The 21,522-nt window shown below is 36.5% G+C and overlaps 1 protein-coding gene across 1 annotated transcript in view; it reads left to right on the forward strand.

The window, feature by feature from the left end:
- The window catches only part of CC2D2B (coiled-coil and C2 domain containing 2B), a 95,377-nt gene that overhangs the window by 12,638 nt on the left and 61,217 nt on the right, over positions 1 to 21,522 (forward strand). The window contains exons 9-11 of the mRNA XM_027112131.1: positions 6,561 to 6,770; positions 12,358 to 12,455; positions 17,067 to 17,207. Coding sequence (XP_026967932.1) covers positions 6,561 to 6,770; positions 12,358 to 12,455; positions 17,067 to 17,207 — 449 coding nt within the window. The remainder of the gene's footprint in view (positions 1 to 6,560; positions 6,771 to 12,357; positions 12,456 to 17,066; positions 17,208 to 21,522) is intronic.

Consider the following 21,522-nt stretch of genomic DNA (forward strand, 5'->3'; position numbering starts at 1 on the left):
GCGGAGGCTCAGCGGCCATGGCTCATGGGCCCAGCCGCTCCGCGGCATGTGGGATCTTCCCGGAGTGGGGCACGAACCCGTGTCCCCTGCATCGGCAGGCAGACTCTCAACCACTGCACCACCAGGGAAGCCCAGTTGTGCTGCTTTTAAAATTAAAGACGTATACAAAGATTTTTATCATGAATGAGTGTTGACATTTATCAAATGCTTTCTCTAAGCCTATTAAGTATTGTAATAGTATTTTCTTAACTTTTAATGTGGTGAATTACACTGATTTTCAAATATTTCTGAAATAAATCCCATTTGTGATGCATTTTCTTTTTATATATTACTGAATTTGATTTTCTAATATTTTGTTCAGGATTTTTGCATACATGTTCCTGAGATAACTTTTTCTTTGAATTTTCTTCCTTGTAATGTTCTTGTCAGATTTCCATCTAGGTTACACTGGCTTCAACACAATTTGGGGTGTGTTCCCTCTTTTTCTCTTCTCTGGGAGAATTGTATAAGATTGGTGTTATTTCTTCCTTAAATGTTTGGGAGAATTCACTGCTGAATGCATCTTGGCCTGGAAATTTATTTGTGGGAATGTTTTCTATTATAGACATATTTTAAAAAAAAATAAAAGACTGTCCAATGGAAGCACATCTTGTGTTTGTGGATTGAAAGACTTAGTATTGTTAAAATGTCCATACTACCCAAAGCAATATACAAATTCAATGCAATCCCTATCAAAATCCCAATGGTATTTTTCACAGAAATAGAAAAACAATTCTCAAATTCATAGGGAACTTCTAAGGACCCTGAATAGCCAAAACAATCTTGATAGAGATGAGCAAAACTGGAAGAGTGACATCATCATCATGTCAGAATAAGAGTTTTCTACCATCTTTCTCTCCAGAGAACACTGATTTTGACAATCACCCATGGACAAGAGTGCCATTATGGAATTCTGGGAGTCCAGTGGAGAAGTTCCAGCACACCACTGAAGTAAATGATCTAGAATTCTGAGTTGGTTGTTATTCTTCTTTTAGCACTTTGAAGATAACTTTCCACTCATTTCTGAATCTCATTGTTTCTACTGAAAAGTCAGCTTAAAGTCTTACTGTGGTTTTCAGTTTTTCTCTTTGTCTTTGGTTTTCTACTATAATATGTTAAGGTGTGACTTCCATTGTAATATGTTAAGGTATGCTTTTTCTTTATACTGATCCTGCTTTGGGCTATTAGGGCTTCCTCAATGTATGCCTCCATGTTATGCATCCATTTTGGAAAATCCTCTGCCATTATCTTAGCAAATACTGCTTCTGCCCTTATCTCTTTCTCTTTGTGTTCTGGAACATCAAGTATACATATCCATTTTATCTTCTGCTTTTGCATTGTTTTCATCCCTTTTTCCCTCTGAGTTTAGTCTGAATATTTTCTGTTGCCCTGCCCTCTAGTTCACTTAGCTAACTTTCTACTGTGTTTAATCTCCTGTTAGATCCATCTAATGAATTATTTCCCCTTCTTCATTTATTTTTTACTTGAAAAGATTTCTCTTTTTTTTACCTTAAGGAAAAAGCATTCTGTGATCTTTGTTTTTGTGTTCCTTCTAGTTTAGGCTTAATGTCTAAATACTTAAAAAAATTTTAATTATTTCTATTACTCTATTGTTACCTCATTTCTGAGTTTTCCAAATTCTGGTTTGTGTTCTTTAATGTCATAAATTTTCTTAATGTCTTTTGGCTTGTTTTGTAATCCACATTTCTATTTTTATGTTTTTGAATGTCTTTCTGGTATGCTTTGATTGTGGGGATATTATATTACTGTTTATTCATTTTTATTATAGAAACTTTGTATAGATTTAATCTTGAGCCTTTTCTGCTGTTCATTCTTATATTAAATTAGTTTTCCTGAAATTTTAGGAAAAAAGCTTGTTTCAGATAACTTTTCTGATGTCACAGAATTCTGTTGTTTTTGTGTAGTGTTAAACAATATAGTGGCTGTATTCTCCTTCCCAGATTTTTTTCTGTATCTTCTATTAATCTCTGTGGTCCCTGGCCATCTCAAGTTTTATTCCACTTCCAGTAGTTTCTCTTTAGTGTGAAGCCTTGTCATAAAATTTTCTAGGGAGTAGGCACCCCTAGCTGCTTCAGAATTCCTTGCTGTAACCCATAACTGGAGGAGACAAAACCTCTAACAGTTTTAGCTGATGGCTTTTTTTTTTTTTTTTTTGGCTGTGTTGGGTCTTTGTTGCTGTGTGCGGGCTTTCTCTAGTTGCAGCGAGTCGGGGCTACTCTTAGGTGCGGTGCGCGGGCTTCTCATTGCGGTGGCTTCTCTTGTTGCGGAGCACGGGCTCTAGGCGTGCAGGCTTCAGTAGTGGCGCATGGGCTTAGTTGCTCTGCGGCATTTGGGATCTTCCTGGACCAGGGCTCGAACCCTTGTCCCCTGAATTGGTAGGCGGATTCTTAACCACTGTGCCACCAGGGAAGCCCCCTTTTACTCTATTTTTATAACACATTAATAATAGGTACTTTAAAGTCCATATCTGGTAACTCCAATATCTGGGTCCCTGAAAATCTGTTTTTATTATTTGTTCTTCTCTCTTGATTTTGCGCTTTTAGTCCTGTCTTTTATTATAGTTGGTATTTTTTTATTATATTCCATATATTATATATGAAAAGTTGTAGAAACTCTAGATCATATCTTCTTGCAGAAAAGTTCATTCCTCTACTTTTTAGGCATATTGAGTGGGGATAATCATCTTAATCCAATCAGGGACTTAACTGATTTCAGACTGGGTTGCAGTTTTGTTAAGGCTCAATCTGTATCTAAGTCTTCTGTTTACCTAATCTCTTCCCTGCTTGACTGTAACCAGGGTAAGATTTTCTTTTTGTTTTGTTTTTTTAAATCACTAGCACATATCCAAATGCCTAGCATATAGCAGACACTCAGTGAATACTTATATAATTTGTAATGGAATTCATCACTTCAGTAGATGTAAGCTTTTAGGGTCCTGTATAATTTAGAAGAGAAAGACATCAGTTGACTGGCATAATCTTAGAAAATCCTATTTTCTTCATGGTGCCTATCACACCATGAGAGCCTGGCAATGTCTCTGCCTCATCGTAATTCATAGTATAACACATTTACCAAGATTTTATAAATGACCCCCTCACCCCCACCCAACAGTGCAATATCTTTCTGTTTTTCCCCAGTTACTATAAAATCCATCTCCATTAAAAAATTAAAAAATAAAAGGATAAAAGAGGAAGGAAGGGAAATCCCTGGTATTTATTTTATCTTGTTTTTTGCTGTTACATGGCATAACTTTTGCATGTTATGGTGACAGTGTGTTTTATTTAAATTTTGCTCAAGATATAGCACAGATCTTTTAACATAATTATTGGAGACCATTGCTCTTGGAGAAGGAGATCCTTGAAACAATGGCAGTTTGCTGAATGAATGAGTGAGTGCATGAATAACTGAATGAAAAAAGCGATGATAAGTAAATGCAGAAAATATAATTTTTGGATAAACATTAACCACTATCCAGATTAACCTTTGTAACCATCTGGAATCCCAAGTTGGAAACCACTGGGCTGAACAAGTAATTTTTCCTCAACTGCATCTGTTCTAGCTTCATCCAAGCTAATTTCAGTATTTCATGGACTGTTAGAGTTGGGAATAAATGTAAATGTCACTTCATCAAGCATGTAAACTGAGTATTAAAATTCATTCTGTAGCAGCATCCTTAACAGCTAATGTTCTCAAATTAGTGCCACACAAATGCCTCTGCCTGCCTTTCCCTTCTATCTTCTCTACATTTTTTACTCTGCTCAGCCAGCCATGGAGGCAAGGTTCATTTGGGGTTTCTCACTGGAATAAAAATAACATAAGGGCCATTGAAACAGAGATAATAGCTCCCTGAGTATCAAAATCCTCTCTTTGCTGTTGCCTCGGCCAGGTACTTTAATACTCTGTCATACCTCTATTACCCCAGGTCTTATTTGCTTGTTTTTTGTTGACTAGTTTTGCCTAATTATTTACTATATGCCCTTTATTCCTTCTTCTGGCATTCCTCTTATACATTTACCTGGATTTTATACATGTGCATGTAAAAGTTATGTTTATGCTACCCTGTAGTTTATTAAGTATTCAATAGCATTATGTCTAAAAAAACCCAATGTACATACCTGAATTAAAAAATACTTTATTGCTAAAAAATGCTGTCATCTAAGCTTTCAGGGAGTCATAACCTTTTTGCAGTGGTAGCATCAAAGATCACAGACCACAGATCACCATTACAAATATAATAATGAGAAAGTTTGAAATATTGCAAGAAGTACCAAAATATGACACAGAGATGGGAATTGAGCAAATGCTGTTTGGACAAATGGTGCTGACAGACTTGCTCAACAAAGGGTTGCCATGAATCAATTTTTACAAATTAAAGAATTTGTAAAAAAAAATGCGACATCTGAGAAGTACAATAAAGCAAGTTACAATGAAGTGAAGTGCGCCCGGGTCTCAAGCTACATGGCCACTGTATTTCCAGAACCACCCATCTAATGAATTACTAATTTCAGATATTTTCAGTATATTTTTAGCTTCAAAGTGTCCATTTGACATTTGATTCTTCTGTATATATTCCAGTTTTCTTGTGGAATGCTCTATGTTTTCATCTTCTCATCTTTTCATGTATTTTATCTTTTACTCTTTTTAAAATCCATTAATAGTAGCTATTTTAAAGTCCATATCTGATCAAACTCCAATATCTGGGTCTCTGAAAATCTGTTTTTTTAACTTGTTATGCCATGTAACAGCATGGATGTTTTTGTACTTTCATCTGGTTTTTGATTCATTGTTGCCTAGATCTTTGTTCTTATGGTCTAACACACTTAACCTAGTTCTAGAAGTTCACATAATTCCTTCAGTCAACTGCTGCTTTTAACCAGTGTCATGGAGCTTACTATCTCCCAAGAGAGCTCATTCCAGTATTAGGCAGTTCCAATTGTTTATTGTTTTCTGTGTGAATTAAAATCTGTCTCCTGGATCACTATTGCTCTTTTGACTTTGGCCATAAAGAACTCATAAACTACCTCACTTATGTGACAGCTCTTCAAATATTTGAAGCCTACTTCCACCTTTAGCTTTTGCTTTCCAGTCTAAACTTGCTTCCTTTGACTGCTGTTGGATATTCCGCCATCTCAGTTACCCTTCTCTAGCATCTGAGCACCACAATCAGTAGGTATTGAATAGGACAGGACCGAGGGCAGATGTTTGTGTTATTCCAGTAGAAACCCAAAGCAAGTAAGCAGCATGGTTATTCGTCCAGTACTGAATCTGCTTAATAAGACAGGCATCTCTAGCTTAGCAACTTGAATTTCCAAAATTATTCCATTATAATTTGGTGGTGTAAAATGGAAACTGTTTATTTCCTTGGTGGTTTTGCCTGGTTAATGACCAATTTACTACCGATTACTAAATTTTATAGGTGGAATTAAGTGCAGGTTTCCCTTTCTGAGTTGGCCTTTACATTGAGAATAGAGACTTACAAGATAAGGATAAAACAAAAACAAGCTTTATTAGTATTTTCTTGCCTCCCCTCAACCCAGAGAGGAAAAAGGAGGAGATTCCTAGCTCAGGAGAGAGGAGGGAGGGAGAGATGTAGGCATCATCCTGGTGACCTACAGTCCTTGAGAAGCACTGGATATGCCACACCAGATCAGGGGTGGGACAGCAGTTTTTTCAGTGTAATAACAGGTGTAATAGCAATGACACAGACTGGAGGGTATGTTCTACTACTACAGATTGATCTAGAAAGAGCTCACGCTGTGTTTTTTAGGTGGTTGCAGTCATGGCTCATATCAGGAGTGGCTAGCCATTCATGAATTAAGCTGTACGTGCTAAGTGACCCATTAACCTTCTCAAACTGTATCACTAAAAACTAATCACATGAATATTCAAACATAAGTACTTAAATTCAAAGTAGTGTACTAAAACACTGTTGAATCATTTTTAATACAATCTAAGGCCTACAGACTTCAACTAATTTAGGGACAATCTGGTTTACAAATGGAGACAGTGTCACGTATAAAGAAGGATGGTCTCCTTATAAAGTAACATTTGCTTAGAGAGTCCAGGCCCCTCCAGGGAATTTTCCAGGGAATTACCAACATATTCACTTAAGAAAAATGTTTTAATAAGGGTTTGTCATTTAACTCTGGCCACAGATGACTGTTAGAACATCACATAGTGAACTATTGACCCACCAGTTCTAAACACCATTTTTCATAGTGCTCCTATAGGAAATTATTTGGCGGCTTATAACTTGAAAGTTCAACCTCTACCAGCACACAGTAGTAAGGTAGATGACAGTAATTTATAGCAAGATGATTAAAATGCTGCAGTATAAATATATTTTATGAAATCAAGGGCAAATAAGGAGCAAATAATTTTTTTTTCTTTTCTGTCTCTCAATTTTCTTACAGTTAACATATTACTTTTTAAAGAAGTTACTTGTAATTTCAAAAGAAATAGAATAAAATTAATATCCTGTAAATATTTTTCTTTAAAAGGCAGTGAAATCTGATCTAGAAAGCTCTATTAGGAACAAAATGGAAGGTCAAAGGGAAAGGTACCAATTAGATCTCAACATTGTGGGTTTGCAATTCAGTCATCATCCTCTCTTCAATCAAGAGCAAGTGTTATGTGCTAGGCTGCTCCAACTTTATGAGTGTTTTCAGGACAGGCAGCAACAGAATTTACCTCAGCTGCTTTATGAGAAGGTAAGAATGGTTTTCATTATATTTACAGAGCTGAACGTTTAATATTGAAAGAGAAAAGAGACTTCTTAGTACAGAGCAAGCTATCATTGAATATGTTCCCTTAGCACTTTGAATATTTAATCAAATAAAAGAATGGTTGATTTCAGTTTTCCTGAAAAGAAGCTATAGGAATTAACTGGCCAGGGAGGCAGCCTCAAACATATCCTGCAGGATATTTAGCATCTATAAATGTTTGCTAATCAGTGGTATTCTTGGTCCTATGACTCAAGAAGAATATTTGAAATCATTACTATTTAAAAGAGCCAAATGGCTGTTTTCAATCTTGTAAGAGTGTATTTTTGATAAAAATATTAGTGACCTTGAATCTCTCATCAAATATGAAGAGTGTTAGTCTGAGAATGATTGATCCAAGTAGTCATCTAATGACGTCATAAAGGGTACATAAAATCTGAAGAGAAATCGAAGGAGTACCCACTGATTATTTTTATGAATTTGCACCTCTTATCTAGACTCTGTGCTGAGTTTTTGATACATGAGCATTTTGTTAACTAGTGTTCTCTCTGAAAAGATATTTTGATAGGTCTCATTCAGCTAATTAATACAGTTAAAAATAAATATTTAGTGAGGTATTTAGCTAAATATTCAAAACTAATAGAGTCACCAAGATATTCCAATAAGCTGGAAATGAATTGTACCTTAATATATCTGCCTTTTAAAATACAAGTGCGAAAACTACAGGACTTAATCCATCTGATTGAATTTTCACATAGCAATTGTGTGGGAGAACTTAACAGATGAAGACCATGAATTAATAAGGTCAGAATATTTCCTAAAGCAAATATTGAATATTCTAACTTTTAGTTTAATATGACCATTGTTTTTATGAATGAAGGAATCAACTCTGAAATTAAGATGTAGGTCATTGAAAAAGTGACTTGATTTATAGATTTCTACTTAATAGACAGTTTTCCAACAGTATTGTATAATTTTTGAAGTCTGATCTAGCAATATCAATTATATTTCACTAGAGTACTATCTATTACTGTACATAAAAACTCTACATTTGTTTTTCATGTAGCATGGCTCTCTGTATAAAATAACATTTGGGGATCATTATTTGTAACATGTTTTTTATTATTATTATTATTTTGATTCTTAGGAACCCAAAGTAATTTCTTAGCTGATTTTTACTTTTCTTCAATTTATTCTCTTATGTGCACATAAACATTTTCTCCAATTTCCTGGTAAATTGTAAAAAGAGAAATTTGGTAGGTCATGTTCATGCCCTTCTAAGATGAAAGAGAAGAAGAACAGTAGGGAGGAGGAGAAAAGGCCAAGTGTACAGAGTGTGTCCATTGGTCTCCTACCAAAATACTGATATATAATGTACGTATCCTTTTAGTCCGTTGGTGTGAAATGTATGGCTCTGCTTGTTCTCAGTGGGTTCAAACCAACTTCAGAGTAGTGGGAAACTCACTGACATCCAAGGAATTCTGAAACTGGAATATGTCCCTTTATATGAGTATGAATCTCACTTAAAGAACAAGGAGAAATGCTGCAGACAGTATTGGAGAGTAGAAAGGATCCTCAACTTGGCAGCATTCTGCTATTTTTCCCTCTAGTTTTTTTTTAAATTACACAAGTAATACAGGAGTACATTCTCATTGTAAATGATTCAGTGTAGAAGTTTCAAAGTGTGAAAGACCCACTTCAATCTTCACCTCATGGTTTGAACTACAGCTTTAAAGTTCTCTTTTCCATGTATCTGTGTGTATACATATGCCATGATAGTTTTCAACATAAATTGGATCTTCCCATATGTATTATTTGGCAACTTCGTTTTTAAAACTAATTCTGCATCTTGGAGCTTTTTCCATATCACTATATATAGACCCATAATATACCTGTATTTTAATATGTTTAATCACTTCCCATTCACGACACTTAGGTCATTTCCATCTTTTTATGATTACAAATAATAAAGCAATGAACATCCTTGTACCCATATATTCGAGCACACAAGTGAAAACTTCTTTCACACAAGTGAAATCTAGGCTAGATTCATAGAAGTGATATTTTTTGGTCAAGGGTAAGGGTGCATGAAGTTTAAATTTTATTAGAGAGTAATGAATTGCCTTTCCAAAAAAGGTTTTCAGTTTGAATTTCCACTGACAGTACAGGACAGACCCCACTTCCCAGAGTCCTAACCAGTAGTTGATATTATTTGCCCATTTTTCTGTAGCTTTGTGTATCTTTATAAGAGTTTTCATATATATACACATATACGTATATATACATGTACACACATACACACACACACTGGATGTAAGTCCATACAAGATATATATCTTTTGAATATGTTTTATATATTTTTGTCCCATTCTGTTTCTTGCTTTTTAACTTCATTTTTCTTATCTCTTGGAAATATTTAAAATTTTATGAAGTCAAATCTGTCAGTTTTTTTCTTTGGGGATTTTAAGTTTTGTTGTTCACTTACTACGCTTCCTAGATTTGTATCAATTAGCATACCTTTGGTTACAACTCACAGAAAACTCTCTCTCAATTGCTTTAAACAATAGGGAAAAAGTATTACCTTCTGTATCAAAAGTCCGAAGTTAGGGCAGCTCTACAGTTGGTTAATTTGATGGCTCAACAATATCATCAACAACCCTGGCTTTTCTCTCTTTCTAACCTTCATCTTCAGAAAGTTGACTTAGTTAGCTCTTCTCATGGGAACTAGCAGAGTGGCTGCTCCAGCTGAAGGCATGCTGGCCAGACACACAATACGCAGCCTAGAGTCTCACTTTGAGAGCCCTCTCCAACCTTTCCCTTACACCACAGCAGATTTCCCCTCATGTCTCATTGCCTAGAATTATATCACATTATCATGCCTAAACCAGTCACGAGAGAGAAGAATGACATTGCTACAAATGGCTAAACTCATCAGGGTTTACGTCTAAAATAAATGGAAGAAGATTGAGCAACTGAACAAAATTGGGGCTCTGCCTACCAAGAGAAATGAGTATTCAAGGGTGACCAATAGTGTCTGGCAAACCAAAATTATAAAGATGCCTTTCTAAGGATGCTCAGCATCACTAATCATTAGAGAAATGCAAATCAAAACCACAGCGAGGTATCACCCCACACTGATCAGAATGGCCATCATCAAAAAAATCTACAAACAATAAATGCTGGAGAGGCTGTGGAGAAAAGGGAACCCTCTTGCACTGTTGGTGGGAATGTAAATTGATAGAACCACTATGGAGAACAGTATGGAGGTTCCTTAAAAAACTAGAAATAGAATGGCCATATGACCCAGCAGTCCCACTACTGGGCATGTACCCTGAGAAAACCATAATTTGAAAAGAGACATGTACCACAATGTCCATTGCAGCACTATTTACAATAGCCAGGACATGGAAGCAACCGAAGTGTCCAGTGACAGATGAATGGATAAAGAAGATGTGGCACATATATACAATGGAATATTAGCCATAAAAAGAAATGAAATTGAGTTATTTGCAGTGAGGTGGATGGACCTAGAGTCTGTCATACAGAGTGAAGTAAGTCAGAAAGAGAAAAACAAATGCCATGTGCTAACACATATATATGGAATCTAAAAAAAAAAAGGTTCTGATGAACCTGGGGCAGGACAGGAATAATGACGCAGACGTAGAGAATGGACTTGAGGACATGGGGAGGGGGAAGCGGAAGCTGGGACGAAGTGAGACAGTGGCATTGACATATATACACTACCAAATGTAAAATAGATAGCTAGTGGTAAGCAGTCGCACAGGGAGATCAGCTCGGTGCTTTGTGACCACCTAGAGGGGTGGGATTAGGGAGGGTGGGAGGGAGGCTCAAGAGGGAGGGGATATGGGGATATATGTATACATATAGCTGATTCACTTTGTTATACATCAGAAACTAACACAGCATTGTAAAGCAATTTTACTCCAATAAAGATGTTAAAAAAAGTCTTTCTGTATATTCTCCTAATAATGTGTGTGTGATATGTAATTTCTAGCTTTTTATTCTATCTAGAGTTTATATCTGTGTTTTCTGAGGTCAGGCTTCAGCTCAATTTCTTTCCCCTAAAAGGTTAGCCTATTATTTCTACTGATTTAAAATTCTGCCTTTATTGTAAACCAGCTTCACATATTTACATAGATTTAAGGACTATCTACTCCACTGACTTATTGGTCTGTTTCTGCCCTGTTTTAATTACTATGTTTAATTATTAAATTATGATGTGTAAGGACAAGTGCCTCCTCATTGGTTTTTTCCTAGGATGTATTTGCATATTCTTATAGGGTTGATCTTCCATATGAACCTAAGAATTAGCTTGTCAACTTCTATTTTAAAGATCCTATTACCAAGGCTTCCCTGGTGGCACGGTGGTTAAGAATCCGCCTGCCAATGCAGAGGACACGGGTTCGAGCCCTGGTCCAGGAAGATCCCACATGCCGCGGAGCAACTAAGCCCGTGCACCACAACTACTGAGCCTGCACTCTAGAGCCTGTGAGCCACAACTACTGAATCCCGCGCACCTAGAGCCCATGCTCCGCAACAAGAGAAGCCCGCACATCTCAATGAAGAGTAACCCCCTCTGAGAAAGCCCTCGCACAGCAACGAAGACCCAATGCAGTCAAAAATAAATAAATTAATTAAATAAATAAAGATCCTATTACCAAAAGAATCTAAAAAAAAAGAAAGTGGATACATGTATATGTATAACTGATTAACTTTGCTGTACACCTGAAACTAATACAACATTGTACATCAACTATACTCCAACAAAAATTTTAAAAAAGATCATATTACCATTTTTATTGTAATTGCATTGTTATATTGATTTTGAAAGAAATTTTATCTTTATAAAATTTGGGTTTCCTCATCTAGGAATGTAGTATGTCTTCACATTTGTTGACGTCTTCTCTTATGTCTTCCACTAAAAGTTTATATCAGTTGACTCTAGTCGTGGAGTTGCCAGAAACTGTCGCTAACTGCGATAGACGACTTCTGCACATTTTAGGGTTTTGTTTCCTCCGGTTTTATTTCTCTGTCGATATTCTCTGTGGTATTTCTGTCTGTTTTATACTTTCCTCCGTATATTTTGCTGATTTTATTTTACTTGTTATCCTATGTTGTTATACACTTATTTTATAGTGAGATATAGATGTGTTGATATAATTATAAAATACATGTATGGGTGTGGTTGTGATGATGGTAGTGGATATGATAAAGAGAGATAGATATCTTTTCTGTAACCATGGGATTTTAGATAGAAGATAAGATAGATGCCTGTGCTCAATATATCATCTTGATTGATTGGCATTTCTTTATATTAATTGATTAATTACTTAGAAGTTTCAAGGTATAATGTTTGTTTCTTAGACAAATATTGAGGCTCTTCTCAGTTCTGCCCCAAGGTGCTTATATAAAATATATTTTGGAAGACAAGACAGTAATATACAAAAAGTTATACACTTGTGCTTCTGCTGCTCATACCTAGACCTACAGGTGAATTGGCATGATGGTAACAAGTGGCTGAAATGTACCAAAAAAGCTCTTTTCTTTGTTGTAGCTTAAAGCACTGAAGGATGCTACCAAATTAGCAAACGAAAATTTGGAAACAAGCCAGCTGACCAGAAAATCTTTACAGGATTATTATTGGCAGATAAGGTAGGTTTTAGGCCATTCATGTACTCATCAAGCATTTATTAAGTAATTTCTTTAGACAGAGTATAGTACAATGCTATGGATGATATAAAATAAGAAAATAACAATATCCTTACTCTTTTTTTAAAATTAAAGTATAGCTGATTTACAATATTTTGTTTCAGGTGTACAGTAAAGTGATTCAGTTGTATTTTTTTCAGATTATATTCCATTATAGGTTATTACAAGATATTGAATATAATTCCCTGTGCTACACAGTAAATCTTTGTTGCTTGTCTATTTTAGGTATAGTAGTTTGTATCTGTTAATCCAATACTTCTAATTTGTTCCTCCTTCTCTCCTTCTCCCCTTTGGTAACCATAAGTTTCTTTTCTACATCTGGAGTTTGTTTCTGTTTCGTGTATAGATTCATTTGTATTATTTTTTAGATTCCACATATAAGTGATGTCATATAGTATTTGTCTTTCTCTTTTTGACTTCACTAAGTAAAATATTCTCTAGGTCCATATGTTGCTGCAGATTACACTATTCCATTCTTTTTTATGGCTGAGTAATATTCCAGTGTGTGTGTGTGTGGCTGTGTGTGTGTATTTTTTTTTTCTTAAGCCAATCATCTGTTGATGGGCCCTTGGGGTTGTTTCCATATCTTTGCTATTGTAGATAGTGCTGCTATGAACGTTGGGGTGCGTGTATCTTTTCGAATTAGAGTTTTCATTTTTTCTGCGTATATACCCAGGAGTGGGATTGCTGAAGATCCTTAGTCTTTAGGCAGTTATAGAAATGGTTCCAACCTTTTGTAAAAACTCATTTTTGTGTAAGAATATTTCATAGAGGTGTCACATGAAAGTAGTTTTACAGTCTATTTTAAAAAAATACATGTTGATTAAAAACTACTATGAGCTTATTAATACCTTTCAATTGACTTGGATTATATTTATCTCAAGTGTTTGTATATGTTTGAGAATTAGTCCACATACACATATGTGCAGGATATATTATTAATTCCATCTAAAAACAATACTCAGATAGTATATAGAGTTAAGGACCCCTGTAAAAAAACGTGATCTACAAGTTGGGAATCATTGGCTGATAGACTTGTTGGGAAGAGAAGTTAGGAAAGAATAAAATAACTGGAAAAATAATTTCAGGACAACACATGATTATGTGTCAAGGAATCTTCAAAAGCAAGAAGGCTCTCTGGGAGCCTTTTTTTGGGTAGAAAGTTAAACTGTGCACAAAGATATGACAACTGTGAGAGTGATTTGATAGTTAAAGAATTTCCCTGACTCTCTGCCCATTGACCTGAAATGGCTCTACAAGCTCTTAACCACTAGAGGCAAGTTGTTTTAAATAATTGGTTTCCTAGAATAACCTAGTTAAATGCAAACAATATTACTTGAGGAAGTTGACATATGTCTTGTACAAGTACTGGCACATAGTGAACTCTCAATAAATGTTAGTTGAATGAATGAGTGAATGAACAGAAACCTTCAGTATTTACAAAACAAACTAGTGTTATTTATAAAATTAACTACAACTTAAGGCAAAGAACAGTCATGGCATAAGGAACACAGAGCAAGTAAGGAAGGATTGAGGAGCAAAGAGAGTGGTAAATATGTGGGTAAGTCTCAATGAACAATCATGTAGTGATATAATGATGTCTTACAGTGTATAAAAATATAGAGAGAGTTAAAATATAAAACTTTTAGGGCTTCCCTGGTGGCGCAGTGGTTGGGAGTCTGCCTGCCGATGCAGGGGACACGGGTTTGTGCCCCGGTCCGGGAAGATCCCACGTGCCGCGAAGTGGCTGGGCCCGTGAGCCATGGCCGCTGAGCCTGCACGTCCGGAGCCTGTGCTCTGTAACGGGAGAGGCCACGACAGTGAGAGACCCGCGTACCGCAAAAAAAAAATAAAATAAAACTTTTAGAATGGAGTAAAGAATGGAGAAGCATAAATGTAATTAAAGATACTTGCATTGACTAGGAGGAGAAAAAGGTAAAGCTTAATATTAGACTTTGATAAATCAAGGACTTAGATTTTAACTTATGACCTCTAAAGAGAATTTAAAAATATGTCTTCCAAATCAATTGAAGAGGAAAATAGTATAATAAGAAAATACTCAAACTATCCAAAAGAAGGCAAAAAAAAAAAAAGAGAGAGAGAGAAAAGGGACTGTAGAGACTGATGAGACAAGGGGAAAGCGTAAAAGAAAATGGTGGAGTTAAACCTAAATATATCTAAGTGAGTTAAGTGATCCATTTTTATCTAGACTGGATTAAAATAATTGGATTTTTTTTCTGGAATTTTTCTTTGTGGCACTTATGTCCGAATTTTATTTTATTTTATTTTTATTATTTTTGGCTGCATTGGGTCTTCGTTGCTGCGCACGGGCTTTCTCTAGTTGTGGCGAGCGGGGGCTACTCTTCGTTGCGGGGAGCGGGTGGCTTCTCTTGTTGCAGAGTACGGGCTCTATGTGCATGGGCTTCAATAGTTGTGGCACATGGGCTGAGTAGTGTGGCGCATAGGCTCAGTAGTTGTGATGCACAGGCTCAGTAGTTGTGGCACACGGGCTTAGTTGCTCCGTGGCATGTGGGATCTTCCTGGACCAGGGCTTGAACCCGTGTCCCCTGCATTGGCAGTCGGATTCTTAACCACTGCTCCACAAGGGAAGCTCAATAATTGGATTTTTAAAAATCCAGTTATATTTTATTTAGGAGAGACTTATCTAGAACATAGGGATATAGAAAGTTAGAGAACAAAATAATGGAAAAAAATGCCACATAAACACTAACAAAAGAAAGCTGGCATAGCTAAGTTAGTATAAGATAAAATAGATCTTTAAGGCAAAAAGCTTTACTAGAGCTAGAGGGCCACATCAGAGTATATGGTTTAATTCACACGTGTGCATACACACACACACACACACACACACACACACACACACACACATATACATATATGCATATCATAATATGGCTGCAAAATTTGACAGAAATATAAGGAAAAATAGAAATTCACAAATGTATTGGGCAATTTTAACACATTCCTCTCAGTAATTGATGGAATAAATTAACCAAAAATTCTCATTAAGGATATAGAAGATTTGAACAACATGCTTAATAGACTTGACTTGGTGTATTTGTAGAATATTGTACCTAACAACTGCAAAATACCACTGTCTTCAAGAATACATGGAACATTTACAAAAATTGACGTTATGTTATCTCAACAAATCTCGGAGTCTCAATATATTCAAAGGATTTAAATCATTTAGTGCAGAAACCCAACATAAAAATGCAAAAAATATTGCTAGGAAATCTCCGTATGTATGGAAATTAAGAAATACAGGTCTAAATAATTTGTTAACCAGAGAAGACATCATATTGATCATTGGAAAATGTTTTGAATTTACTGATAAAAAACTAATATGTATCAAAATTTGTGAGATACAACTAAAATAATTCTCAGGAAAATTTGACTATTTAAATACATATATTAGAGAAAAAGAAAGGTTGAAAATTAATGAGCTAAGCATCTTTCTTAGAAAGCTAGGGAAAAGGATAGAAGGAATGAAATAAAGAGAACAGAAATTAATAAGAAAGCTAGGATAGAATCAACAAATCCAGATGTTTGATAAAAAATTGATAAACTCGGGACTTCAGTTTATGAGGTTATATTATCCTTGAAATTAAAACCTAACAACAACACAAAAAATACTGCAACCCAATTTCATTCACGAAATATGCTAAACAGAATTTTATCAAATAATATAGCTAAACTGTGGTCATTCCAGGAATGCAAGGATGATTTAATATTAGAAAATCAATCAGCATAATTTGCCATACTATAGTGAGTTTGCAAAGTCAGGAAACCAGTAATAGTATATTACTTCAGCATCCAAATAATCTGCTCACTACCCGTCAGGCAAAGTACCTCTAAATTTGAAGCAATGGTTCTAATTGTTAATCTGAAAAAATGTATAAGAAATATACTACAGAATGTCCAGAAAATCTGGAAATACATGGATGTTAGCAGAGCACTTTTGAGTAGTGAAAAATCTTTAAGAGGTATGAATCTCTAAATGGAATTTCATTCTCTACATCAAGATGTGGGTAAAATGAAAAAAAAGGAAGGGTGGGGGGCCCCAGAAGAGTTAGTACAATACATTCTTCCAGGCCATTTGTAATGACTTGTACTGTAGTTCTAATCCACTAACATATTTTTAAAATTTTATTTGTTTTTGGCTGCATTGGGTCTTCGTTGCTGCGCGCAGGCTTTCTCTAGTGTGGCGAGCGGGGGCTACTCTTCATTGCAGTGTGTGGACTTATTGCGGTGGCTTCTCTTGTTGCAGAGCACGGGCTCTAGGCATGCAGACTTCAGTAGTTGTAGCACGCGGGCTCAGTAGTTGTGGCTTGCGAGTGCTAGAGCACAGGCTCAGTAGTTGCGGTGCATGGGCTCAGTAGTTGTGGCTCATGGGCTTAGTTGCTTCGTGATATATGGTATCTCCCCAGACCAGGGCTCAAACCCATGTCCCCTGCATTAGCAGGCAGATTCTTACCTACTGCACCACCAGGGAAGCCCCACTAACATATTTTTAATCTAACATTATTGTAGGAATACAAAACAGCTCTATGACTTAGAAAAGGAAAAGGACTTCTCCCTACTACAGAGTATATTATGGACTTGGAAACAGATGAAATCCCTTCGACAACGCCAAGGGTTTACAAGCACCTCGATAAAGTTGCAGTTTCAGAGGTGAGTGGCTGCTCTATTTGTCCTTATAGGTCTCCTGAGGAGCTGCCCACGAATAACTGGGAATTCAAAGTAACTTGGAAAAGAAAATCCAGAAGCTAGTCAACTATTTGACATAGTCAACAAAGAACTTGTATCTTGAATGTGTAAACAACACTTACAACTTAATAAGACAACTCAATTTAAAAATGGGCAAAAGATTTGAACAGACACTTCATTAAAGAAGGTATATGGATGGCAAATGAACACAGGAAACAATGCTCACAACATTATGTTATGTCAGTAGGGAAATGTAAACTAAAACCGCAATGCGATACACTACACACCTATTAGAATGGCTAAAATCCAAAAAAAAAAAAAAAAAGAAAAGAATAGAGAGAAGAAAGAAAGAAAAGAAAAAGGCAATAACAAATGCTGGCAAAGCAACAGGAACTCTCACTGATGGCTGGTGGAAATGCAGAGTGGCGCAGCTACTTTGGAAACAGTTTGGCACTTTTTGATAAAGTTAAACATAGACCCAGCAATCATACTTCTAGATGGAACATGTAAGTCACAAAAACATATCTAGTGGAGGAGATAGTTACAAATTAAAAACTTTGCTTGTTAATCACTTCTTAAGCTGTTTGTGAACCCACAGTGAAATAACTGGTTCTCTCCCACAAGCCGTTGTCCTGGGTTTTTTGTTTTTCAAAACTATAAAAGATTAGTATAATTTCAGGCAATTAAGAAAGATGTTTAGCTTTGTTGATTTTTTTTCCTGCTGTAGTATTTTTTAACAAAAGTGCTTCTGACAGTTTCTAAACCTAACCCAGCATGGACTCTGTTTATCTTAGGCTCCTGAATTCATGTAAACTTGCTGACTTGCCTCTCATATTTTAAACCGCTCTAATACACTCTTGCATTATGCACCCCTCTTCAGAAAAGGAGAGTCACAGATGCAATAAGCTCGTTCAGAACAGTAGCTCTGGACCAATATTCCTGCTCACCACCTACTCTTATTCTACTAAACTCCAATCCCACTTGAGGCCCTTTGCATTTGTTCCTTCTGACATTTACCATTCAACTTTCCCCGTGGACTTTGGCTTGGGTTTGCCTCTCCAGATTGCTCCTGTAGACTTCTGAACTAAACCCCACAGTGTCAGTGATGAGTTTGGCCGCACAGGACTAGCTAGCCCCAGCTACACTAAAATGGGGCATTTCACTTGATCAAAGTATCATTCTTTTTTTTTTTTTTTAACATCTTTATTGGAGTATAATTGCTTTACAATGTTGTGTTAGTTTCTGCTGTATAACAAAGTGAATCAGCTATATGCATACATATATCCCCATATCCCCTCCCTCTTGCGTCTCCCTCCCTCCCACCCTCCTTATGCCACCCCTCTAGGTGGTCGCAAAGCACCAAGCTGATCTCCCTGTGCTATGCGGCCGCTTCCCACTAGCTATCTGTTTTACATTTGGTAGTGTATATATGTCAATGTTACTCTCTCACTTTGTCCCAGCTTCCCCTTCCCCCTCCCCATATCCTCAAGTCCATTCTCTACGTCTGCATCTTTATTCCTGTCCTGCCCCTAGGTTCTTGAGAACCATTTTTTTTTTAGATTCCATATATATGTGTTAGCATACGGCATTTGTTTTTCTCTTTCTGACTTACTTCACTCTGTATGACAGACTCTAGGTCCATCCACCTCACTACAAAGAGCAAAGTATCATTCTGATCAACTAGAAAAGCTGATGTTTGAAGGTGCTCCTGGGAACTCTGTTTCCAGGCTAGGTGTATCACCAGCAACCTCACCACAGGCCTTCACCTTGTGAACCCTAATTGAATAAGCTTGTAGCCAGGCCTATGTGAAAGACAGTACTTATGACAGGAAGACCTGGGACCTAGACACTAAGCTCAGCTTATCTTTTCTTCATATATTTGGTTTTGGGCATATTGAATTTGATAAGCTTTTGAGACATCCCTAAATAAAGCAACTGAATGGGCAGCTGGATGTATGGTTTGTACTAGAAAGAAAAATGCTGAATTTTTATGGCAGAGTAATAGTAATTGAAGCCATGCATGTGCATGAGTCTGCTTAGGAAGAGGGTAGAGAATGAGATGAAAAGAGGGCCGAGAGCTAAATCTTGAGAAACTGCCTTGAATGGCTTGATAGAGGAGGAGAAACCAGAGGAGGGACAGAGAAACACCAGTTAGAGTGTTTTGCCACAGAGGCAAAGAAAGGGGAGTATTTTAAATAGGAGGGAGGGTTAATAGTATTTAATGCTTCTGAAGTATCAGTTAAGTCTAGGACTAAAAATGTTCATTGGATTTCCTCACATGGAGGTTACTGATTGAGAAATTAGAGCAGGTTTGATGAAGCGATGGTGGCAGAATAAAATAGCAGGAAATTGAGGATATAGTCCTGTCTTCTCATTCAGGCAATAAATTTTCCTTGTCACACGTTACCAACACTACATTAAACTTAGAGAAACTGCCTGGGTAAGTAGCCACAGACCTTGTTGTAATTTGGCTACTGAACCCAAACCACAGCACTGGTAAGTAGCACGGTGAACCCAGATTCCTGTATATTGTCTTCACCTGTGTTCTCTGTTAGGCTCCTACTTACCTGGAAGGGATCCAGATAACTGTCAAAGGGGCTTTTAAAAGATATAGAAAGAGCAATCTATTCAAGCAGGAAAATCCATGTCATTTCCCAGAGCTACTGAATAGAAAGGAGGAAGCTATGGAACCAAGATCACTGTCTCAATGATCTCCTCAAAAAGAGAGTGCCTGTTAAAACACCTATTGTCTAAGTACTGTACATTGCCTGAGTTACTCTACACTGGAATCACCTGGGAGAGATCTAAAAACCACTATTATGATTTAGTTGGTATGAAGTATGGTCTGGGCATCAGGAACTTTAAAAATGTCCCCAGGTGAGTTTAATATGTGACAAAGTTTGTGAGCCATTGGATTAAACAATAAGTTAAATGACTTTCATATTGATTACCCTGAATCAGAGGAAAGCAATAATAATATTTGTTGAGTGTTTGTTATACTCCAAGCACTGGACTGAGCACTTTACATGAATTAGTGCATTTAATTCTCATAACAACCGAATTTTCAGATGAGAAAAGTAAGGCATAGAGTACTTAAGTAACTTGCCCAAATTCCATAGTGTCAGTAATGGGTCTGGGCTTCAACACAGGTAGTCTGGTCTCTAGCCCATATAGGTAGTATCTACACTAGGTTCCCTATATTTTACTGCAAAAGGCAAAAAGCATATGATATTTTACAATGATAATGAGATATACTTCACATACCATACAGTTCATCCATTTCAAGTGTACAGTTCAATGGCTTTTAGTATGTTCACAGCACTGTGCAAGCATCACCACAATTATCATTTTATAACATTTTAGGCACCCCCCCCCTCCCCGCTGTAGAACTATCTTCCTATTAGCAGTCACTCCTCACGTGTGTAGATATAGTTTTTGTTTTTCTTGGGTATATACCTGGGAACGGAATTGCCGGGTCATATGGTAACTCAGTGCTTAACATTTTGAGGAACTGCCAGACTTTTCCAAAGCAATTGCACCATTTTCTATTCCCAACAGAGTATATAATACTTATCAAAGAATCTCCTTTTTAAAAGATTAAAAATAAAAAACTGAACTTTGAACTGAAAAGAATAAAAAGTCAACTCGCAGACCAATTATTTTCTGAAAGGGTTCCAGAGAACTGGGGTTTTGCTGGACTACTAATAGAAGAGGAATAATAGTAATACCTACTTCATAGGGTTGCTGTGAGAATTAAATGAGTTAATATGTATAAAGTACTTAGAATATTGCCTGGCATGTGCTTAGTAAGTACAATGTAAAAGTTAGCTGCTGCTACTACTAGTAGTAGTACTGGTGGTAGTAGTAGTAGTGGTGGTAGTAGTAGTAGTTGTTAGTGGTAGTGGTGGTGGTGGTACTAGTTGTAGTAGTGGTAGTAGTAGTAGTTGTCGTCATTGTTGGTGGTACTAGTTGTAGTAGTGTTAGTAGTAGTAGTAGTTGTTGTTGGTGGTGGTGGTAGTTGTAGTAATAGTAGTAGTAGTTGTCATTGTTGTTAGTGGTAGTGGTACTAGTTGTAGTAGTGATAGTAGTAGTAGTAGTAGTTGTCATTGTTGTTAGTGGTGGTGGTGGTGGTGGTAGTTGTGGTAGTGGTAGTAGTAATGTCATGAACTGCTTACTGTTTATGCATAAACCCCAAGGAGTATAACTGAGATTTACCACTTAATATTCCTATAGTGTCCTGCCCTTACACATGGTCATGTTCTCACAGCTTAAAAAATAT

The sequence above is a fragment of the Aethalodelphis obliquidens genome, unplaced genomic scaffold (assembly GCF_003676395.1).
Source record: "Aethalodelphis obliquidens isolate GAN/ISIS:26980383/991018 unplaced genomic scaffold, ASM367639v1 scaffold11, whole genome shotgun sequence".
NCBI classification, from domain to species: Eukaryota; Metazoa; Chordata; class Mammalia; order Artiodactyla; family Delphinidae; genus Aethalodelphis; species Aethalodelphis obliquidens.